Source organism: Pyrgilauda ruficollis, unplaced genomic scaffold (genome assembly GCF_017590135.1).
Source record: "Pyrgilauda ruficollis isolate IOZ18807 unplaced genomic scaffold, ASM1759013v1 scaffold50, whole genome shotgun sequence".
Taxonomy (NCBI): Eukaryota; Metazoa; Chordata; class Aves; order Passeriformes; family Passeridae; genus Pyrgilauda; species Pyrgilauda ruficollis.
In genome coordinates, this window is record NW_024526600.1 from 728,020 (window position 1) to 751,109 (window position 23,090).

General features: G+C 41.0%; 1 protein-coding gene across 4 annotated transcripts in view; it reads right to left on the minus strand.

Annotated features, from left to right (window-relative positions):
- The window catches only part of USP25 (ubiquitin specific peptidase 25), an 87,757-nt gene extending 64,827 nt beyond the window's left edge, over window positions 1–22,930 (minus strand). For all 4 annotated transcript variants that reach the window (XM_041480218.1, XM_041480216.1, XM_041480217.1 and 1 more), the window contains exons 1-3: window positions 22,810–22,930; window positions 2,370–2,447; window positions 1,145–1,289 (exon numbers count right to left, since the gene is read on the minus strand). In XM_041480218.1, coding sequence (XP_041336152.1) covers window positions 1,145–1,289; window positions 2,370–2,447; window positions 22,810–22,854 — 268 coding nt within the window. In that variant the 5' untranslated portion in view covers window positions 22,855–22,930. The remainder of the gene's footprint in view (window positions 1–1,144; window positions 1,290–2,369; window positions 2,448–22,809) is intronic.
- Between the last annotated feature and the right edge of the window lie 160 nt (window positions 22,931–23,090).

The window sequence follows — 23,090 nt, forward strand, 5'->3', positions numbered from 1 at the left end:
AATGAACTCAGGACATTTTATACAGGGTTGCTAATAATGCCAAGGATTTAAATGCAGTTTTCAGACTGGACATGCTGAGAATAAACTCATTTCTAATTAATGAAAAAAGTTTAAAATGTTCATGTCAAGGTTCTACAGACAAAAGATAATTGCATAATTCATAAGGAAATCTAACTAGACTTCTTTACATTGAAGCCACCATGAGCAACACTAAGGAGGAAAAAATCCTACTGCAAGAGGCACTAAAAAATCCTACTTGTTTAATAAAATCTACATAGATGTACTACATATATGGCCAAAGAACTGGTATGTAATTAAAATATTCTCCATCTGCATTGCAAACGGTGTAAAGTAATTATAGCACCAAGAAACTCGGATTTTACAGATATCAATCCCACTACAAAACTTACTTTGACTTTTATTTCTATGTTATTTCCTATATTTATTTCCAGAACACTTTTTTTTTTCCTCCCCATAAAAATAACTATACACTAAAGCAGAGGATTAGAACCTGCAAGACTCAGAGAAATGTAGGTTGTGGGACCTCCTGCATGAACTAATTGAAATAGTTTAAAAACAGGTATATTTAAGGCTAATTTCATATATAAAATACCTACTCTTTTAGTACAAAATTCACACTTAACCTCCCACGTCTCCCTTTGGGAAAGTCATTCCTGTCAGGGAGGAGCTACTCTTAACAATATTAAGCTTTAACATATTAAGACAATGACAGACTCTTCTCCAATTTTGTTTTGACAGAAGAGTACCCAGCTTTTGCCTTAAATTATTTACTGCATGACCCCAAAATAAAACCTGTAATATGGGGGAGCTAAAAAAAAGTAAAAAGAGATGAAAAGCCCAGTTACTCACCCTTTGATCAGTACCATACATATATGTAAAGGTAATGCCTAAAGGTAGCTCAAATAAAAATTAAAAAAACCCCAAAACAAAACAAAACAAAAAAAAACAAAAAAAAAAAAAACCAAAAAAAAAAAACAAACCCCAATGAAGTAAGAAGAGAGGGAATACAAAATAATCTAAGAATTGATAAGTAAGAATTATCTGCAGATTAACAGTTATGTCACAGGCAAGATTTTATTTCCCATGCCTTTAAACTAAACTTATGAAAAGAAAAGATACCTACTGGTGTCTGCCTGGCTGCCCACGCTGATGTATCTGTCATTCCCAGGAAGGGCTGTTTGGTAGTAAGTTGCCTCCTCTAGCTGGGGAACCTTGGCATTCTTCGCAGTGAGAAAAGCCACAGCCAGCTCCAGATTACCATTACTGTCCTTTAAGCATATTAAAAAAAAACAAAACAAGTGAGAGTACTCTCTCCCTTTCTTTAATTTTTCTTAAAAACAAAAGACATAATTAGCAACTTCAAATCAATAGCCATTGAACTGTCAGGTAAAATAGTGACTCAAAAAGCAAGTTTGCAAACTTGACATATTCTGCATATTTCACTATTTTTAACCACAATAAAGATAAAACAACTTATAAAAAATTGTTTTGGTGGCATTTCACTTATTTCAGGAAAAGAAAATAAAACATCTTGTAGTGTAGGTCAACCTCTCAACAAACCAGCACATCCACTGGAGTCAGCTTCAACAGGAGTCAGACAAATTCTTCTGAAAATATACAGTTTCATTTTTAAAGCCAGAGATCCCGGCTTTTGAAAAGCAGTCGTGCACATGACTTATGCTAACAACTACCTGTTTTTGTGTAGATATATACTTTGATTTAAATTACTAAATCCTCATTTACTATGTATAAATGGCTAAAAAGTTCTGCTTGAGGGAGACAAAGCATTTTTAAAATTTTTATATATATTTATTTATATGGAAACAGAATAGAGAGAGATCTGTCATTTTCTCCTGCATCAAAGAACTCTTCTGTGCTGTGAAATAAATTACAATCATTGAAAAAACATTGAAACAATACCAAATTAGCAAAGGTTGGCAAATTCAAGCAGTTCTTCATTCTACACAGTGAGCAAGGCCTGTACATGGTAGAAAACACCCACACATTGATAAGAAAATACCACTTGGTTCTGTAGTAGCACCAACATATCCCAAAACAATTCACACAAAGGTTAAAGGCAAGTCATAACATTCCTGTCTTTTGATTTTTGAACACTTGATTAATTTCCAGGTCAGTACCAAAAGAGAACAAGATTCCATGCCAAGTGAACAAGCCATCATTATTAGCTTTTTTTTCTCCCCCTGAAATAAATTCAGGCAGGGAAGGGAAAGGGAGGAAGGAAAGGAAAGAAGGGAAGGAAGAGAGGGACAGAGTAAGAAAGGGATGGATTTATGGCTTTCACAGGCAGTTAAGATGCATTCTGGTTCATTCAGGTACAAGTCACTTACCTTCAGTGCCTGTTGTAGTACCTGGATGTCATTGATACCAGTGATCTCCCTCAGCTGATTTAAAAATGTTTGCTGGTGCTAAAAAGAAAACAGATCATCAAAATAAGATTAGAGCCAAAAAACAGCAAAACCATGTCTTAACTGAGTACACTCCTCCACAAACATTAAAGGCATCTCCATATGAGGTTTATGCACCCCAAAGGGGCAGAACCTACATTACTCGAGTTTGTCTTAGTTTGTCTGGAATTTGGGCACTTTTTTGGGAATCATTAATTCCAAAATGTAATGATTTTGCATTTTATTGTGTTTGCTTGGTTTTGGATTTTTTTAAACAAAAAAATGGGTAAGATTACACAACATAGGTTTCAGAAGCCTATATAAAGCCACAGCTGGCCCTTCTAAACAAATAAAACTCCACAGCTTTGATCTCCAGTAGCAGTAGTGGAAATAGCTGACTGAACACCCATCAAAACCAACTTCTTTGACTCCCCATAATTCTCAACCCCATTATTTCCTCAACATAAACAATTCCTAATCATTCCAAACACAAAACCTGGAAATTCAACTTTGCTGATCACTGAGGTGTTTTAACAGAAATACTATAAAATCCCCAAACAAAACAAGTTTCTTGATACTGAAACAGAACTTCAGGAATCCATCCAAACTGCCTTCCTAGACCAGTTAAATCCAACTCTCCCAAATCACATAAGTCAGCACCCACAACTGAGTTTAAAGCAACACTTGGAATTAGAAAAAGAACAAGAGGTTCTGGGCCTCTTAAATATTCACTCCATAAGAATTTTGAGGCTTGGTTTTGTTTTACTTTAATAAAAATCTGGTCCCACCCCTGTTTAGAGCCAACAGATGATTCACTCTGGTCATGCTCAGCTATCCCATCACAGAAGCAAAAAGCAGGCACTAAGCTGGAACAGTCCTTGAACTCCTGTAAACCATTAAAAGCATCTTAACCATTAAAACCATGAAAAAACAGAGCATTGACCATTGTTCCATAGTAACAAATTCAATTGCTCCTTTGGCAGATGGGAAATGGAGAAAAAATGTTTGCAAATGGTTTTTCTTTTTTATTCCTTGCCTACCACATCCTGAACTCAAAATAGTAATTTCATCTATGAAAGAGAAAATTTTTGTAAAGCACAGGGTTTTGTTCACATGACAAAAATCATATTTCCTATCAGGAACAAATAAACATTCTCCTGCTACTCTCCAAATTCAATTTAAAATAGCAACTATAATTGTCTTGCAGCTTCTTCTAAAAGACTTTTTTAGCTGAATTATCTGGAATCAAATATTCAAATACCCTTATTCTTCTCTTATCACTGCTTTGTATAGAGGAGGAAATTAAGATCTGCATGAATGCTGAATTCCCCAGTGAGAAATTAACCTGGCAGGCACTACTTCATGCCCTAATAAGTTGAAATAGAAGGTGTATAGTTCAGGATGTTTATGAATTACATACACAATCTTCCCTTCATTTATGATCCTAAGAGACACTGCTAACAATCCAATTTGCCTCTTTCTTTTTTCCTTTCCTTTTAAAAACCCTTCTGTTGGCACAAGAAAAGTGAAGTGATGAAGGAAAACAAACTCCCACTCTATCCCCATCCCTCACCCCTTTGTTTGTTTACTCTGTGCATTTCGTAGCACTGTACAAAGCCACAACTTGTTTCCCCTATAAAGTTGCTTTCCTGCCCCTAAGTCTGGCAAGAATCAAAGAAATTAAATAGAGTATTTGGGAAAAACAATTACAACAGCATTAAAATTGACAGCACCAATTCAAGGGCACAGCAATAAAGTGGATTTCTTTTTCTATTTGCCACCAACATGACGGTGAACAAAACAGAAAATAGTTTCACTATAAATTATTACATCAACAAGTTATAAGAGATTTCTGTATCTTCCACAATATATACAACACTTGGAAAGGCTGATTGGAGGATATTCATCATTCACAGACACTGGGAAAAGACAGAAGAGACAGTTTACCAACAAACAATCTCTTAGCAGTTCAAAATATTGGCTGTTAATTTATGAGCCCAGCTGTGACTTATAAACTTAGACATCTGTAGTTTCCATCCACATTTCAACATTCCAGTGTAAAATCTGTGTTTCAAGGTTCCCTTCCCATGGACATACATGTTTAACAGATCAGAACTGCACTCAGAGATGCTCCTTTCTCATCAAGAGATTATTTAAGTATCCAACTATACTTTTTTAAGGCCAAGAGTTTAAGGTACTCAGCTCCAGAATTTCTAACTGGTAATTAAAATAACAACATGGAGAATCCATAAGCACCATTGTTAAGTGACAGGAATTAAGAGAAAAATTAACAGTTCTCCTGAACACCTTAAATGGAGCTTTGGGGCATTAGTCTGGTTTAGACATTACTGTTTCTTCAGCTAAATGTGGACAAGTTGCCACTAATTTCTAACTGACTTACTTCGAATCATGCAGAAGTTAAATAATGGACACACTCCCTTTCTAGGAGTAGCATAATTGACATTATTTCCACCTGATCAACATGTTCTTTTAATACTTGCTAATTGACTAACAGATCTTCACAAACAATTGTAAAAACTGCATAAGGTAGCTAAAAACTCCCACTGGTGGCCTTCTCTTCCACAAATTCACCATCTGCCCTCATCCTCACAGATCTGATGTAACTGCTTCCATCACCTTTACTGTGCACTGACCTTTTCTACAATTGGATGTTTAACTTGTCATTAGCCTCCTTCACTGTTATAATGACAGTATGTTATTACCCATGAAACTGTATTAACACAAGTAATTCTATTTCTTTTCATTACAAGTGGCAGAGCAGGCAACTGTCAAACCCTCTCCTCATTCACTATCAGACGATGAGATTCAATTTTCTTTTTGCTTTTCACTTAAGACACTTACTAAACAATTGCAACCATATTCAGAGAGCTTGTATTACTGAATTCCTGATATGACTTTATTTAGTGCTTCTGTACTACTTTGCAAAGTCAAAATGGCTGAATTTTATTTGTTTTGAATAAAATTCCTTGAGTTCTAGTTACTGCGGCATATAGAAAACCGATGTTACTGTGACCCATGACTGAAGCTTAGAGATCAATTTCTAGTGCAACTGCTAAACAATTAAGTCTTTTCTGTATGGTAAGAAATATTTAATACTACAGACAGACTTCTACATATGAAGCAAGCCACCCTCCTTACTCCTATTAATGCTCTTTCTGATTACATTTACCCTAAAAGCTCAAGAAGCTTGGGCTAACTTAAGTTGAAGTGACTGTAGCCTCAAATGTCTAAAAACACATATATATATATATATATAAAACAATTATAATAATTATTCACTCATAGGCTATAACCAAAAATACCCAAAAGAGCTCACCCTATGCTAAAACAAAGACAAAAAATTAAGAAGGCAGCAGACAAGTATTTACAAGTGTCTGAAGTACCTACACCAATATATGCTCATGCAATCAGGTCAGTGAGAGAAGTTTCAGATCACAACTACCCATTCTAACATAAAAAAGCTGCCGTATCTTTTCAATGCAGCTCTCTCCTGATTCCTTATTTTTTCCAACCTTGCCTCAGCAGAGGCTCAAATTCTGAATTATAACTCACTGTACTTTAATTCAGTTTAATAAGCAGCCCCTCTTTTCAAATGGACATACAAACCAGATCATTCCAACAGAACCAGGTGCTAAGAAATCCACCTCCGCTCTTTCAGGTTTTCCTGTAGTCATTTCCGTTTGCTATCCTATCCTCAAATTTACATGACTGATTCCATATCTTTCCTCTAGCAGAGATCCTCCAGTTTAGTGAGTCAAGGCTCCAGTGATATCTGCAGTGTTAGGACGTATGTGCACACATGCCACACACACACATGCATTCTCCACGAAGCCTGAACAGCATTTCACTCAACTCTAAAAAGCCCCCAGGACCTGATCTCCAACACCAGACTGTGCTGGTGCAGCTGCTGCAGGGTACCCCAAGTCCTTGGCCACACAAAGGAGATGGTTCACAGGAGATGGTATGGCTGCTTGGGATCCACACCCCTCAGTCCCACCACATCCTGCAGCAGTCTGTTCCCTGGGGCTTTCATGCACAAGCTATTCCCAGCCTTTCCCTTTCCTCTGGCTCCCTGAGGTATGTAGGCACCATGTATCTTCAGGCTTTCAGCTCTTGGAAGATTTTAACTAACAGGAAATTCTCCCATTTTCCTGGATGGAAGCCAAATTTGTGTACTAGGAATGCATGCCCTTATTTCCAAGTCTCTCCTTTTTCAGCCATCCCTCCCTTGCTCTCAGGAAATGCCCAATTAAGATTATCTGGTTTATAACCTCACACAATAGCATATTCAGTAGCTGTGCCAGCACCAACGAAGCAGAAAAGGATCTGCACTACTATCAGCTTAGGGAGATACTGTACCCAAATTAGTTCCACAACAGTACTGTAAACTCTGATAACTTCCTACAATCAAAGCAAAAAGCTAAATTACACAAATGGGTTTTTTTAAACAAGGCAAATCTCATAAACTGACTAGTACTGAATTACAGTGAAGATAAATTTGGGGGGAGAAATTAGCCACCTTTTGATCTGTTTATTTTCTCCTCCATGTAGCTTCTGAAGAAGCACATGTAAACTTTGGCTATATTCACGGCAACATCCAAATATTTGCATTTGCAACACAAGCACTTAAAAACTCAGAAGAAAAAACACCCCTTTTCCATTTCCAAGTGCAGATAAAGTTGTGTGTTCAGGAATGAATGAGATGATCCAACCATTAGGAGGACAAAACAGAATCTATGGTCTCACTACACAGTTCACATTTTAATTATGTACTACATAATGAAAATGCACTAGGGGCACCAAGCTGATTAGAAATATGAAACACTTCTCCTGTGGGGAAAGGCTAAGAGAACTGGGATTATTCAGCCTCGTGCAGAGATGGCTTCGGGGTAACTTGCAGCCTTCCACCACATGACAGGAGCCTCCAAGAAAAATGGAGAGAGATTATTTACAAGAGCCTAGAGTGACAGGACAAGGGGCAATGGCTTCAAACTGACACAGAGTACATTTAGATTGTATTATCAGGAAAAAAATCTTTACTGTGAGGGTGGTGAGGCACTGAAATAAGTTGCCCTGGGAGGTTGTGGGTGCCCCATCCCCAGAAGGGTTCAAGGCCAGGCTGCTGGATGGGGCTCTGCACACCCTGGTCTAGTGCAAGGTGTCACTGCCACCAGCAGCGATCATCTGGAAACAGATGATCTTTAAGGTGCCTTCCATCCCAAGCCATGATTCTGATTCCTGAGGGATGAACACTTTTACTAGAGACAAAAAGAAAGAAAGAGGAAATGCAAATGCTGAGAATGGCATTTTGACTCAGGCCCTCCACACAAATCCAACTTTCTTTACTTTCTAGTGCAACACTGATTTATAAGATTTATTTATGGGAGGAAAACTCAAATGACACTGCACAAGCATTTTATAATAAAGACAATTCTAATGAAGCCTGAGCTGCAGAGGACATGCTAATGGCATTGCTTGCAGACAAGTAGCTAATAAGCTGGTTTCCTCATATGATGCTGCTGTAATGAGAAGAACACTGAGAGCTTAGAAGAATGTAATCCTCCTAAAGAGGCTTTAAGTTTCTGCTACAAACAAACAAACAGAAATAGTTTAACATACAAAGGACAAGCATACTAAAGACCCTCAATTACTACTGTGAATATAATTTTCTGCCACATTAATCATATCTCCCAGGAATAGTTAAAAGGCCCACAGACACTGCTGTACATTACAGCTTCCAGCACTACAGATATATTAACCATTTTCTAAATATGCTGTTGGTCAAGTTCCAAATAGACAAATAAAACCAAACTCCTCCCATTAAAATACTGAGCTGAAACACAGGAAAAACATGCAGTCAGCTCCAGAAGGCTTTGCTTTTCCCAGCTCTGTAGTCATTATTTTTCTCCATGTATGTGCAGAATAAATGTATTTATAAAAACATATAAATTAGAAAGTGGTTATATGTATACTTTTTTTTTATAGCACTATTTTGCTAATGCAAAGACCAAGTTAAATCTCTGCACCAGCTCTAAGGTGCTCCTTAAAGTACAACAGAATTAGGTTCCTTTGCCCAGCATCTGCTATCTGGGCTTCCTTTTGTTCGGATATGAAAAGAGAAACCTCTTACATGACATTGTATCCTCTAAGAAAGTAGGTAAAGATATATTTTTACACACACTGTAATGCAAAATGCACCTCAGTTTTGGTTCAGACAAAAATCACCTGTGGAGAGAAAAGGACATGCATAAAGACAGCAGATTTTCAGTCTGGGACTGCTCGGCAAAGGCTGCCAAAATTCGACAATTACAGCAGCAGCCTGCACAAAGTGCAACTGGACTGAGAGCAAAAACTTACTTCAAGGAGCAAAAGGACACAGTGTATGGCAGGAACTTTCAGCCAACCACAGCCTAACCCAAATAAAACTTGCAGGGGGAAAAGGCTTGAGTGCACTACTTTGGTGTGTACACTCTTCTCACAAAAATTAAATTAAGCATTCTATTTAATCATAGCTTTACGTAACTTATATTGATCCTAGACAACACACAGAATACCCTCACCAGATTTCCATGGTTTTCATGCTTTAACTCGTGACTTTTCAATGAATTTCAATGTCTGATATTAAGTTTTCCACACAACACAGGATCATGCATTCATATAAACACTCAAATTCCAAGCCTCGTATGTGGCCAAAAAACCAACTTTTTCACTCTTAGCATATACATTTGTCTTTATTCAAGCTGATAGTTAAAGATTTTGAGATAATATTTTAAGGAGAGGTTTGAGGACTTTGGTTTGTATTCTCTGACACTAAATACAAGGCAAAACCCACCTATGACAGTTATTTACATAAAACCACACAGAAGTTATGAGCCAAATCATCACCTGCATGGGGAATACTCCCACCTGCTCAGTTCAGAGACACTGGCATAGGCTGCCCAGAAAAGCTGTGGATGCTCCATCCCTGGGACTGTTCCAGGCCAGGCTGGATGGAGCTCTGGGAAACCTGGTCTAGTGCAATGTGTCCCTGCCCATGGCAGGGGGTTGGAACAAAATGAGCTTTGAGGTCCCTTCCAACCTAGATCATTCTATGATATTTTCCCAATCCCTCCTGGCTACTTTCTGTTCTGAAAGTTTATTTCCTAATTTTTTTCTTCAATTCACAGACAATTACCATCATGCATAAACATCCCATTTTACAGTGTCTGACCAGGTAGCACCACCAAGACTTAAGCTTTCTCCTCACAGGAAAGATTATTGCCTAGGGTATAATTTTACTGTAGCCACTATTAAAAATGTTCAGTCTTGTCTTTCTGGTCTAAAACAGCACTGCCATGAGATCCACATTTTTATACTTTGAGATATTTTCCTTTGCATCCCAATCACAGCTTAACCCATCACACCAAATACAAGTTCTTCTGGCTCATGTCTGATGCTCTTCACAGTCCTCTCACAGGCCTAATTCTCAAGTGGAAAAGGCAGTCTCACTAGCCCCTTCAAACACTCAGCACATTTATAGGATATTTATAGGGCTGGTTTTCCCCAAACAGACATCATGCCTCACCCTGCTCTGCACAATACCGAAGAGCTCCCAAGGAAACACCAAACTAGCCCCTCACTATCACCCTGCCGTTATGATAACAAGGGCTACTATTCTAGGAACAAACAAACCAACTCTGGAAATTCCAAGTGTCTTCAGATCAGTGGGATCCCAGGCTCTGCAATACTTACAAACAGCAACACTCAAAGGGACTGTCAGACCACAAGCTGCTTCCAAGGAGTCAGCTGCTCTTCCCGGGCTATAGTTCCTGCCAGTGCTGGCCAGCCCAGGCTGGTGTTGCCAGATGCCACTCATCCCTAGGAGCCAGCACCACCACTCATCCAAACCTCTGGCAAGCCAGGCCAGGGTCCCAATAAACCATCAGAGAGTCGCTCTCTGCATACACTGATTTCCTGCCAACTTAGTGAGACCCAGGGATGGGACAAGGGAGGGGATAAGACTAAGACTGCACCAATTTCCACTGGGTTCAACTATTGTGGAGCAGCAGCCTTAAAAGAATGAGTTGTTTCTCTGCCATTATTTTAATCCTTCTTTTATCTAGTGAGAGGAATTGATGGGGGGAAAAGCCTCCTGCAGTCCCCACTCTACTTAGGCACTATAGCAGAAAACTTACACCAATGGGAGATGAATTAAAAATCTCACAGTGGTAGAGATGTGGTGCTCCTGGCACACACTTCTCACAAATAAACATACACAATCAGACCTGCTCCTGCATGGGCTGAAATGCCATACACTGTTCTCCACTCCCTGCTTTAGGTGTGCACATCCAGAAGGATTTCATTTACTGCAGCTGTTTGGCACAAAGATCAAAGCTTCCCCTTCACCTCAAACTACTCTGCAACATGCCCTAGGAAAGCGATACCAGGAAGATTTCGCAATTTTTCCACACAAAATTCAGCATAGTACAGCAGAGAAATTGTAAATAAAATTTAAATTGCACTTTTTCACAGACAAGTCTGTATTACAAAGAGTCCACTGTATTCAATAGAAGGGACACATCTGGGGAAAAAGTTCAGCTGTCTGTTTTGAATAGGAAGGGAAAAAAAAAAAAACAACCAAACTTAACAGAAAGCCTTTCAATAAAGGTCTTCCATTTAGTCCAATTAAAAAAAAAATTAGTAACATGATTTCCTACAGAAACAGGCATTGTAATCACAGAGTGGGCATGTACCCAGGCACGTCTACCCTCCTACCTCTCAAAGGCAACAGCTCAAGGTCACCTCCTGCAACTTGGCCTGGCCTCAGGGATCCTCAAAAGCCTCAGCAGCACCCCCAGGCTTCCCAGCACCTTGGCCAGCCAGTGTTTAGCTCCTGATCACACTGCCTGCTCTTGCCCACATCTTGGGCCACAAGAAGTTAGAAGAGACAACACAGAGGGTTGGGAAGAACAGAGTGGGAGAACCTCCACTCCACTGCAGTGAGGTCTGCCAGAGGTGAACTCATCCCACAGCCTCAGCTGGTCACCCCCTGCAACTGCTGTGCATTATAAGACAAAACTACATAAGGAAATTCACACAGCGCTATTTGCAGCATTCAGTAAAATTATTTGATAGCTTATCCTGCACTCCACTAACCATCTACAAAGAAATCGTGTGAAGAGACATGTTTTTAGCCTGGGGAGTGGCACATGGGCACAGACAGACACAAGGCACAACTCTGCTCAAGAACACAAAATCTGGGGCAGTGTTTAGTAAGTTGCCTGGAAGGTGACAGGCTTCTGACAGCAGTTCCAGCTTCTGGGGCGAGACAGCCTTTCCTAGGCTGGGTCAAGCACCAGGAAGGCGCTGGCACAGGCTGTGTCCCTGCAGAAAGGGACCACACCACAGCCTGTGAAGGGCAGCCAGCAGCTTTCACTTGCATTGGGTAATAACCACCATGCAGGTGATGTTAGAATTGAAATGAACCTCAAACACAACAGAGCCACCACAGCATTCAAAGACGTGGTGAGATCTGTACCAGGGATCAGTGTGTATGTAATTTCACTACCTCACAATTAAAGAAATAGTAAATTCAGCACTGCACTCCACAGAGGGCAACTGAAATTGGCCATTTTCTTTCACAGAGAAAGAAAGATACTGCTTAAAGTTTGGGAGGCGCTTTTTGATGGACCTTATATTGAAACACACATTTGCTACCCCTCCCACAGAAAGCTGAAGGTGCTATATTCTAATACCTTCGGACATGATCTCAAGAAATCTACAACCACCTTGGTTAGTAAGCACTGTTCGCTGTAATTTAGTCCTGCTAGTTTTCCCTGCGTCAGTGGTGTCGTACCAAGAACGACTTTCTGCCATCACCACACATCTACCTGAAGCTTCAGAATCTGACTTGAATAAAAGGGGTACAAAATATGCCTCTAACAAGTTCACATTTTTGGAAAATTATTTGAAACAAAAATTTAAATTCTGTGCTGACTTCTTAGCAGCAGCATTATGCCAACGCATTCTCCATCAAACGACAGAGACGATAAACTCTGATAGCAAAATCTTCAATCCTTTTCTGTTCAGTTAGGTCACAAAGCACTCAGTAACTTCACCGGCCTTTAAAAACTCAGCAGAGCCTGTGCACTGCACACACCCTCCACTCAGCACCAGCAGTAGGTGGCACATTTACCAGTCACCTTAAAATCAGCCCCAGAAAAAGCTTCAAGGCAACACGGCAACTTAGCAAGAGCTGGAGATGATGAGGAAATCTGTCTGTCTTCACCATTAATAAAGCTTACCCTGTAGACCTGCAGACTGTACCAAAAAGACATACCAGGAAGCTTCAGGCCAGGGGACAACTGCGGTCCAGACAGGGCTGTCACATTCTGTGGCTTTCAGCACTAAGTCCCATAAAACACATGCAAGACCAGAGAGAACTTTTAGAAGTTGCCAGTAAGCTGTCAGTTATTTTTTAATTTCCAAACCAGCAATGGGATACAGACAGAGAAGAATTCATTCTAGTACCCCATTAAAAAAAAATGTTATAAGCTTAGATGCCAGAATTAAATAAAGCTTGCCAATTACTACCACCAAATAATTCAAAGGTTCTAAAGTAAGAAAACTACACAGTAGTGGGAAAGTCTCTAAATGAAAAAAAAAAAAAAAATCCTCAAACAGGTGGGAAATTACATAAGACATACAAGCAGAATATGAAGAAAAGTACCTGTCAGATGGGAAAATACATAGTACCAAGAAGGGAAATCCCTGTGCAAGCCATCTATAAAGCTATTTAGCTTAAAAAAAAAAAATCATATTTACAAGCTTAAAAATGTTCTCATATATTTTCCCACAGTTCTATATCAAAACAAAGCAACAGTTAAAATCCACAAAGTATAGGAATGCTTTCTCAGTCATAACATAAGATTTCTGGGATACAATATAGTATTCGGTCCTCTAATCAGGCCCTTTATACCTATGCAGTGTAAAGTGTTGGGGGAAAAAACAAAAGTACTTTTCCAACAACTGTGGTACTAGGAGAAATTTCTGTTTCAAAGTAACTACCTTTGAGAAGAATAAAATAAAACTAAAAACAAAAGGGAAGTGGAGTCTGTTCCTGCCATCTCCTCTTCTGAAGAGAACGAAGAACTTCATGTGCACACCCAGTCTTTTCCAGATGCTCACTTTAAAGCACTCTCACAGCTCACACTCAAATGCAAATGAATACTATTTTCAATTTCCATGTGACACTCTCCTTTTTTTTTCCAGCTTAAACCGAGTAGAAACACAGCTAAATTCAACTTTTCAAAGTGGCTTTATATTTAATGGAAATTTGATTAAAAATCAGAAAGTGTAATTTTTGGTTTGAGAATAGAAATTTCAAGCACAGGTATCTGACTTTCCTTGGAGTCACACAGCTGTGAGAAGGACAATTATCACACAAACCATGTGTGACCTCAAGCCCACCATTTACTATTGAACGAAAGTAAAAACCAGCATGAAATACAGCTGCATAAATCACAATCCAAAAGTTTTACACCTCAGACTCAGACCCTCACGTTAAGTGAACATCCTCTTCCTAAAGGGAGCCCTCTGGATTTTGGGGTACAACCAGTGAAATTATGATAATCAGCAGGATGAAGCCACAGGGGGATAGAATACCACCATATCAAGTGCATTTATTTCCACAAATTCTGTGTATGGTAAGATACAAGGGTCAATTAGATTTAAATAGCTCCAGATCATGCCTTGAAAACACTAATGCCTCTCTGACAAACTTTTATTAAATACATTGTTTTGCCTACCTCTGCTTACTGTAAAGCTGAAAATATGCTTTCACCTGATGGCTAAAAAAGCTGTAGTCAAGGATATTTTAAACACAATCTCCATTTTCTTGGCACCTAAACTTTGATAAGCTTGACTGCTGCCAATTAGTTGATAACAGAAACATTTTAAAAGAAATACTGTGTAGAGTATAATTTTTTTCAGCAAGAATCCACCTGGTAAAATAATTCAGAATCCAGCTACAAACAAAAGCATCAAGTCAAAGCTGGCCATCTCAGAATAAAACTTGTTCGAATTTGCATACCGATATTTCCTTAAATGCCCTTAAAAACCGTAGTTTACATACACAAATCTGTGTCAGGTAATGTTTTCAAAGTTAAGCTAGTTGCACTCCAGCCTTCAAGCTGTTCTACATCACATGTCCTTTGGATTCCACCTCTCTAACACCCTTAGAAGAAGAGATACTTTAAAACTGTGGACACTCAGTGGTGCTACTGCTCACAACAATGCTGTCCCTGTTGAAGTCCCATCACCAGGTAACGCCAGATTTCAGGGAAACTCTCATGCTGATGGCTTTCAACACGTTCCTGAATTTCATCCTTTATGGCAAAGAAAAGCTAATGACATTTACAAAACAATGAAAACTACAAAATCCAACTGAAAAAAAAAAAAAAAAAACCAAAACCCAGTGCCTTCTGAAATTGCAAAGTCCAGTCTGAATAGATTATTTTCATTGTGATTTTCAAATGCTTAGAATGAATGATGCTACTAAATACATGGGAAAACCACCCTATAATTAAACAAAGGAAAACTCAGAAAGCCTGTCACCGATAACTGAAGTCATCAAAGTGTCTAGCTCATGATATTTTGTGTCAATCTGTCCTTTAAACCATCTTAGGACACAGTTCTTCCTCTACAGCATTTCACAGCAACCTCAACATTTCCAGTCAATGTTGCTTCACATTTCACTCAGATTAAAGCCCAAACCCACAGATTCTGCACAACACCCACAGAAAAACTACTGTGTAGTTCAGTATGCTAAAACCACCCCTCTACCAGAAGATAGCTCCCTGTCAGTGTCAGCAGGAGTCAGCACACCCCCACAGCCACTCCAGAACACAGACTGGTGTACTAGCCTCAAATATTGAGGCAGGGAGGTGTAATCCTCTGCAGCCAAGAAATACTTTATCCACTTCTGAAAAATGGGGTGGTAACAAAGGTGGTATGGACAGGATCATTCCAAAAAGAAGTTTCATGAAAATTTTCCACTAGTGGTCTGTAGAGCTCTTAGTCAATTGCAAGTTTTGAACTCCTACAGAAATGTAGCATTGAAAAACTGTAAACCCTGCAACACAATGAGAGAGAGCAAACTGCAATGCTGGAAGAAATCAACATTTTAGATGGTCACCACAGCACACACTACAGCTGCTCCCAATTTTACCTGCAAGCTTGGCTGAGGTGTGCAGGCACAATACGGCTTATTATAACATCTATATTCAACACAGTATTAATATAAAGTAACATGGAAAAATCTGACACGTGCTGCTCAGAACACACTTGTTGTGGTGCACCAGTTTAGTTGTTCTCTTGCACTGGGTAATTGGGATTTTGCACAGAATAGTTTTGTATTGCACTGTATAGCTTATTTTATATCATGTGGTTTGTCACCCCGTTTCCCCATCACATGGTCTTTCCCTCACCTGTCCCGGTACCACCTGGTGGTCTCTCCCCTGAGTTACCTCTCCCCTCACCACTCCTCACTGGTGTCCCATTGGCTGTGGACCTCTCCCCTCTGTCCCCATCCCGGGGGGTATAAAAGCTCCCTGTTGCCAGGGAACGCTCTCTTTTCTCCCATGGGCTTGTCCGCCTGATGTGTGTCTTGGAATAAAGGACAACGTTTCCCACATGGAGGAGAGCGTTTCTCAATCTTTTACCGTCGTCTATGAAGTATCATGTGGGCAAGGGTCTACAGCTAGCCGGAGTGGACCCCAACAGCCCAGGAAACACGATTCTTCACACACTGTGTTGCCAAGGTAAGAATTACAAGTGTTCACAAAAACCAGCAAGAGACGGCATTCGGCAGCCTAAGGAAACAGGAAGAAGTATTTCCTTTTGCTTGGCACAAAGCCTGAGTTTGTACCTTCACTTGGCACAAAGCCTGAGTTTGTACTATCATGCAAGGTATGCTCTGCAGGAAGGCATCTCACCGCCTCATCTTTCCTTCAGCCCCACAGCTTTAGCATTCTCTCCCTTTTTAAATAATAAAAGGGATGAGCTTACAGAAAGCTTTCAACTTGCATGGTTTTGCAAGCAACTAACTCCTGGGTTTCACAGTATCAGCTTTTCCCTATTAATCATTCTTGACCACCCATTAACCAGAACACTGGACCTATCACAGTCCCAAAGGGAACTTTTATCCCACATATCTCACAGCTCCCTGTCAGAAATCACACGTGAGTGACATTGTCACTCGACTACTGAAACTGAATTTTCACTCCAGTCAAATATTTTCCACTCTTGGCAGATGTTGACTCTCAAAGTGTAATCATCAGCTAAGAAAAGCCATCTTTATTTCATTTTCTGTGAAAAGAAGACTGAACTCTACCCTGAATTCACAAAATCCTTTCAAAATACATTGTCACAACAGCCTCTACTACATTACTCGCCTAATACTCTTAACCTGTGATTTGAATAGTGATATTACACTGCTACCCCTGGCACATGTCGACAGGCTCCTACTGAGAACCTGAATTCTTTCAATTTAAAGGTGTCTACCTGCTGACTGAAGACCATCCCATTGGTAGCTTAGTCACCAGGGTTTGATGGGCAAGTTTAATAAAAGAGCCAGCTAAAAAAAACCCCAAGCAAATAAAGAAAACAAAAACAAACAAAAAATCCCCAAACACCTATACACACACAACCCTTCACTGTGACTCAAGACAACCTCCACCCACTTGAAAATAATCATAGTGGTTATCACAAGAGAACTAGAAAGTGAAAGCCACCAGGATAGTTTCATTTCCGAGAAAATCTGCTCCCACATCTTTGGCTTTTCTACTTAAAGTAGAAAAGACTTTTCTCTCTCAACCAGGTCCTAACAACTCACACACACACATCCCCATCAGATTTTTAAGAGTTCTGTTCTCTAGCAAGAACATAAAATCGATTAAAAAAAAAAAAAAAAAAAAACAAACCAACACCACAACCAACTAAACAAAACTGAAAATTCAGGCCGTTAAAAGGCATTTATTCCTACATGAAAACATGTAAGTGAAGCTTACACAGTTCTTAAGCTTTTTGTTTATTTTTCATGCTATGGAATACCAGGAATGTCACTTTTGACCAGCTGGGAATTGAAAATCAGTACCTCCACTAGAGAAAGTCTATCTTAATGTATCTTTAGGCACCCCTGGGCACCTCAAAAACCCCCCTGTCACTGGCACTGACAACACTGGCTGTAAGGGGGTGACTGATGCAGCTCCGCAAAGAACTCTTGGCACAGGTGGGTGTCAGAGACCATCCTGCTGGTTCTGCAAAGATCTGGGCCCAGCCTGAAAATGCAACTTGCAAGTCCCCTGGAGCCTCATGTTCATTTACCAACCTGGCCACTCGGTCCCCAGCACCTGTGATATCCCTCAACCTCACCATTCACATCACTGGAGCTATAGAGCCACCTTCTCAGGGACTGAAAAAATGGGCTGTCTGCTCTTGGATGGGTCCTTCAGCAAGGAAGTGGAGAAAATTTAGCTAGAAACAGAAGAGAAATTCCATCTTTTGTTCTGCCTTTCACTCCCCTTCAGCTACTCAAGTCCATGGACACCAGCTGAACAGAATTAAGGAGATGCCGGCCACAACATATCTTCTTAGGCACAGGAGTGTAAGAAAGGCAACTGTTCAATTACCCTTCTACTTATCTTTATGAAGCACTTTTAAAAATGTTAAATACTTTTCTATTTTAAGACATGGGTAATTTGTTTTTTTGACCTTTTCATAGAAGCTGATGGGTTTTACCATCTTTTGTAGCTGCTGCTCATAGCAGCTGTGAATACAGGGTTATCCTAAAGATATTGGGGGGAGGGGGGAATATGTGTTAAGAATTTATTACAGATATTTTAAAATAATACTACAAAAGGTTACCAGGAAAATCTATAATCTTTACACTTTCATATTCTGAAGCAATGTTTTCCTTTCAAGGTGTGGACCTAACATATTTAAAGACATTATTTCAGACAAATTCTAATGATAGTACTATACTTGTAAATGCCTGCAAGCACAATCAAAATCATTACTGAATTTCTGTGAAAGGTTTTCTGAAAGCAAAAAGTTTTAAACTGCTGTTAAAGGTTTCATTAAGATGCTGATTCATATCATATTATACCAATAAACACAACCCTCCAAGATTCAGCAAGCTTGCACAGATACTAAACAAAAAAAAGACCTCCAAAACTAACCACACACACCTCCACCCATTCCCAACAAAATCCATCAGAACAGTCACAAAACCAGAAGGCATTCAGCAGACCAGTTTGACAAGGGCTTTCAAAATTACTTTGAATCACTGGCCTTTGCACCTGGCTCTAGCTTTCAGAAATACCAACAGGAATCTGTGTCAAAGGTGTAACTACAAGTATTACCAAGTTTTTTGATATGAGCTTCTTAAATACAGAACAAGATGCATAAATTTAAGAGCATAACTCCACAGTACTTCCAGTAATGTTTGCCAATTACTCAGTAGTTGGTGCAAACACTTTCAGTAAACCAGTGTTGCTATTCTGCTCATTCTGGACAAAGAGGTACTAAAGCTCTGGCTACCAGCACTGGCAGCTGTAACCCCCATACTCAAGCCCTCCAAGCTCGCCTGTCACACAGTCCAAACACAGACAGCTCCCCATTCATGGGGAGATGCAGGAACTGTCCTCACTCCATGACCCAGGGGCCATTTCTTGGGTGCAGAGGGACACCTGCACGTTGGTCACAGGCAAGGGTGGCTCTGGCCTTGTGATGAGAGAGGGAGCCTGCAGCGTCTTGGATCCGCCAGGCAACTCTGAACTCAGCTCTCAAAATACAGAGATTTTAAAGATTTGGATTTTAAATCCTTGGAAGGTTGCCAAGATAGGGAAAAAAAAAATCCCTATTAAGATAGGGAAAAAAAAAAGTGTACACAGCTCTCAAGATACATTCTTTGTGTACCAGGTGCCCAGTAGATACTTTGCAATCACTTCCTGCCATTTAGGATTGCATCATGTCAATTGGAGGGACAGATGACTCTATCATCCTCTGCATGAAGCAGCTATTGCTTTTAGGGAAAAAAACAACTCAGTGCCATATTATTAGCTAAATCTTTAAATAATAAGTACATCAAAACCACCGGACAACCACAACAGAAGCACACACGAGCTAGCACAATTTTCACCTTTTTACCCCAAAAAACAGCAAGAGAGAAGAATTTAGTATCAGACCTCGCTCTAAGCCAGGCATTATTTCAAGTGGTAAATATCCTTAAAAGTTTGTGCTTCTTTTAGAAAAAGAAAAATGAGCTGATCTGACACAGCTCTATTCTACTATTATTTTACTATTCCTGAGATCACACTGCCAATGCACTGCTGAATCACAGGTCTGAAATAACAGTGGGTGTGGGAAACCAAAGGACAGATAAAACAGCCTTTAAATCCATGTATCAACCAAATGTCAGGCTCTCTCCAGAAGCAGTAGAACTTGATAACACACATTGCTGAGAGGCCAGCTAAGTGCCACCAATTAAAACCCAGCTTCTTCAATCTGCTGTTCCAAGATGACCATCACAGAAATTATCAGAGCTGAGACAATGCTGAAGCACGTTTAACCTCCCCACCTCATAACTTCCAGTTACAGGAAAATCACCATTCACCCAGCCCCTGAACTCACTGTGTAGGCGACACTGGCCGAGGGAAAGGTCTGCACAGCACAAGGGGCAGCTTGGGAAGATCTTCCTCCAGGAGAAAAACTGAGGTATGCAGGCATCAGCCATGTAGGGCTGCCTGGAGTATGGGAAACCCTGCAATATTCGTGCCTTATTTCCTCGGCAGCAAAATGACTGACCAAAAAAAAAAAAAAAAAGGATTGCACAGGACAGAAATACAGATTGGACAAAAAAAGAAGCTACTTTTTTTTTTTTTAACTTCTCATGTTGTTTACCTTTATTCACATGCTTTAGTCTGTGAATATTTCCTATAACCTTCAGACACCGAACAATGTCAGAGAAGCACACAAGGGCCATGAGCAACAAGAATAATTTGATTAATTATTTGCTTCAGGACATAATTTACAAGTTTTAACTAAGGGTCAAGATGACCAGTAGAGATGAAAGAAAAAACTTTTTTTGACCTGATGCAGCTGCTTTAACTACACAATAAACTAAAGATAGCTTCAGTGGGAAGTGGGCTGTTTGTAGTTATAACATTTATTAATACAAACCTACATCTCCAAGTGCTGCTGAAGTTTGACACACGCTTCCTGTATGACAGTAAGAAAACATCTGATGAACAATGTTTGGAACCACAGCTCCGAATAAGGTATGCTGATGACTCAGGCATCTCTTGTAAACCCAATATATTTCTGCTTGTATGTGGTTTCTTCATGCTAACAGAAAACAATTGTAACAAACTTTGAGGTCTCCAGAACAAACTCCCCTATTTGTGGACATTGGGTTTTTCCTCTTTCAAGGGAAAACAGTAAGTTATTGCTGTGGTAGCCGCTCCACCTTTCATCCATTGGTCCACCGCACCTTCACCATTTGCCTTCTTACATACAAATACCAGATCAATGTTAAAGTTTGTCATCCAATTAGCTAGTCATTAGTCTCACTAACAACGAGATACTCACTTTGGAGTCAAATAAAGCTTTTTTACAAACTACTTTCAAGATTTGCCTTTCCCTCATGCCCTAAATGCATGCAATTAGAGATAAAACAGGTTAAAAGCAATTGCAGATAATAAAATAATCAGATGATTCAACAGAAATAATAATAAAAAATCCCCACCATGAAAAAAACCTTGATATTCTATTCAGTTTCTCTAGACACTTAAAAAAGTGACCAACACCCACAGATACTGATTACAACTTCAGAATTATTGCTAGCTGTATTTTTTACTGCAGTGTGGATTACTTGGCATATACCACAATCAATCTTCAACCTCCTTTTGGGCTTATCCTCGATTTGAAGCTCAAGTGAATCTGAACTACTGACCCACAAGCAGTAGTTTAGCTGAAAACTAAGGATCCTTCTAGTTTAGCTGAAAACTAACATCACTCCTTCAGGATTATTGCCAGAAAGCACAAATAGGCAGCACTGATCAGGGTCCAGAAGGCACTATGTATCTAGGTATCTGATGTGATAATTACAATATATTATGTAAACCACTGACAAGAGGTTTTGTAAAAGATAAACTTGCTCACAAAAGTTGTCAGATACACAGCAGCAACATCAGTTTTCAAACACAGCAGGCACACGTAGCAGCAAATCTGCTACGTTAACCTGCGAGCACACCCCAACTGAAAACACTGAGAGAGGAACAAAATCAGACCGTTCAGCCCTTGCCTTCCTGCTGAAGCCGCCAAAATCACTGCTAACTACTTCCAACTATGAGAGCAGTCCTCGGCCAGACACGCCCTCCCTCCAAAAAGGCTTATTGAATGCGAGCTGTACCACTTTAACCAATTATACCCTAATCAGCACATTCCCACTGTCCACTCTTACGGCTGCAGCCACTGAACTTCCACACCGACTATACCAAAGCACGTATACCTTTATCCTCTTATGAAGGCAGTACATGCCATTAAAACACTAACAAAAATCAGGGAAGAGGCAACAGTCATACCACTAACCACAAGAGTTGTGTTAACCTACAAATTACCTTTACAACACATTATTTAAAAAGCGTTGCAATTTAATTTTAGACATTTCTTTTGACAGTTCAGTTCAAGCGAAAGAAAGCCTTAGAAGGTATCTTTTTTTTTTTTTTCTTCTTTTGACAGAGAAACATTCTCCGTCGAGTCCTGGCGCACAGTAAAAGACTGGTAAGCGCCGTCATTCCCTTAACCCCGTTCCATGATGCATGTTAACACGAGTCCCTAAACCCAGCACTTTTTCACTCCAGCAGGAGCGCGTCACTCGCTGGAAATAGCGTTCACCTTTGGCAGGCGCGGATGCCGGCGCTGCAGGGTCACGCCGGGCATGTGCAGCATCTCCCCACGGGCCCACGGGGGACTCGGCCGGAACCCCGCGCTCTTCCTGCCCAGCCCCGGTCCCGCCACTCCGCCCGGCAGCCTGCGAGCGCAACAGGCCCGCTCGGGGCCGCGGGGAGCGCGCCGGGGCTCCCCCGAGGGCAGCGCCGAACCCGGGGCTGGGACGACCCGGGGCCGGGCGGGCAGCGGCCCCCGCTGCGGCTCCGCGGCCGCCGGAGCGGCGGGGCCCAGGCGAGGCCGCGGCACGGGGAAGGCCCGGGAGAAGCTCAGCACGGACGCGAGGAGGAACGGCGGGAGCCGGAGCGGGCGCGGCCAGGCCCGGGCGCGCCGGGGACGCAGAGCCGCTCCAGGCCGGGCCCCGCCGGAGACTCACCTTGGCGGCGCCGCCGGGCTGCAGTACGTTCTGCTCTACCGTCATGGCCCCCGCGCGGCTCCCGGCGGCGCCCCGGGCTCGGCGGGTGGCGGCGGCGCCGTGCGGCGGCAGCTGGGCCGGGCCCGGGGCACCTGCCCCGGGCGCAGCCCCCGCCCGGCCCCTTCCCCGCCCTGTCACACCGCCCGCCTCCATCTTGGGAGCTCCCGGCGGGAGCGGGGCGGCCCCGCCGAGCACCCGCGGTCGCCCCGCTCCTCCCTCGGGAAGGGCTCCGCGTCCTTCCC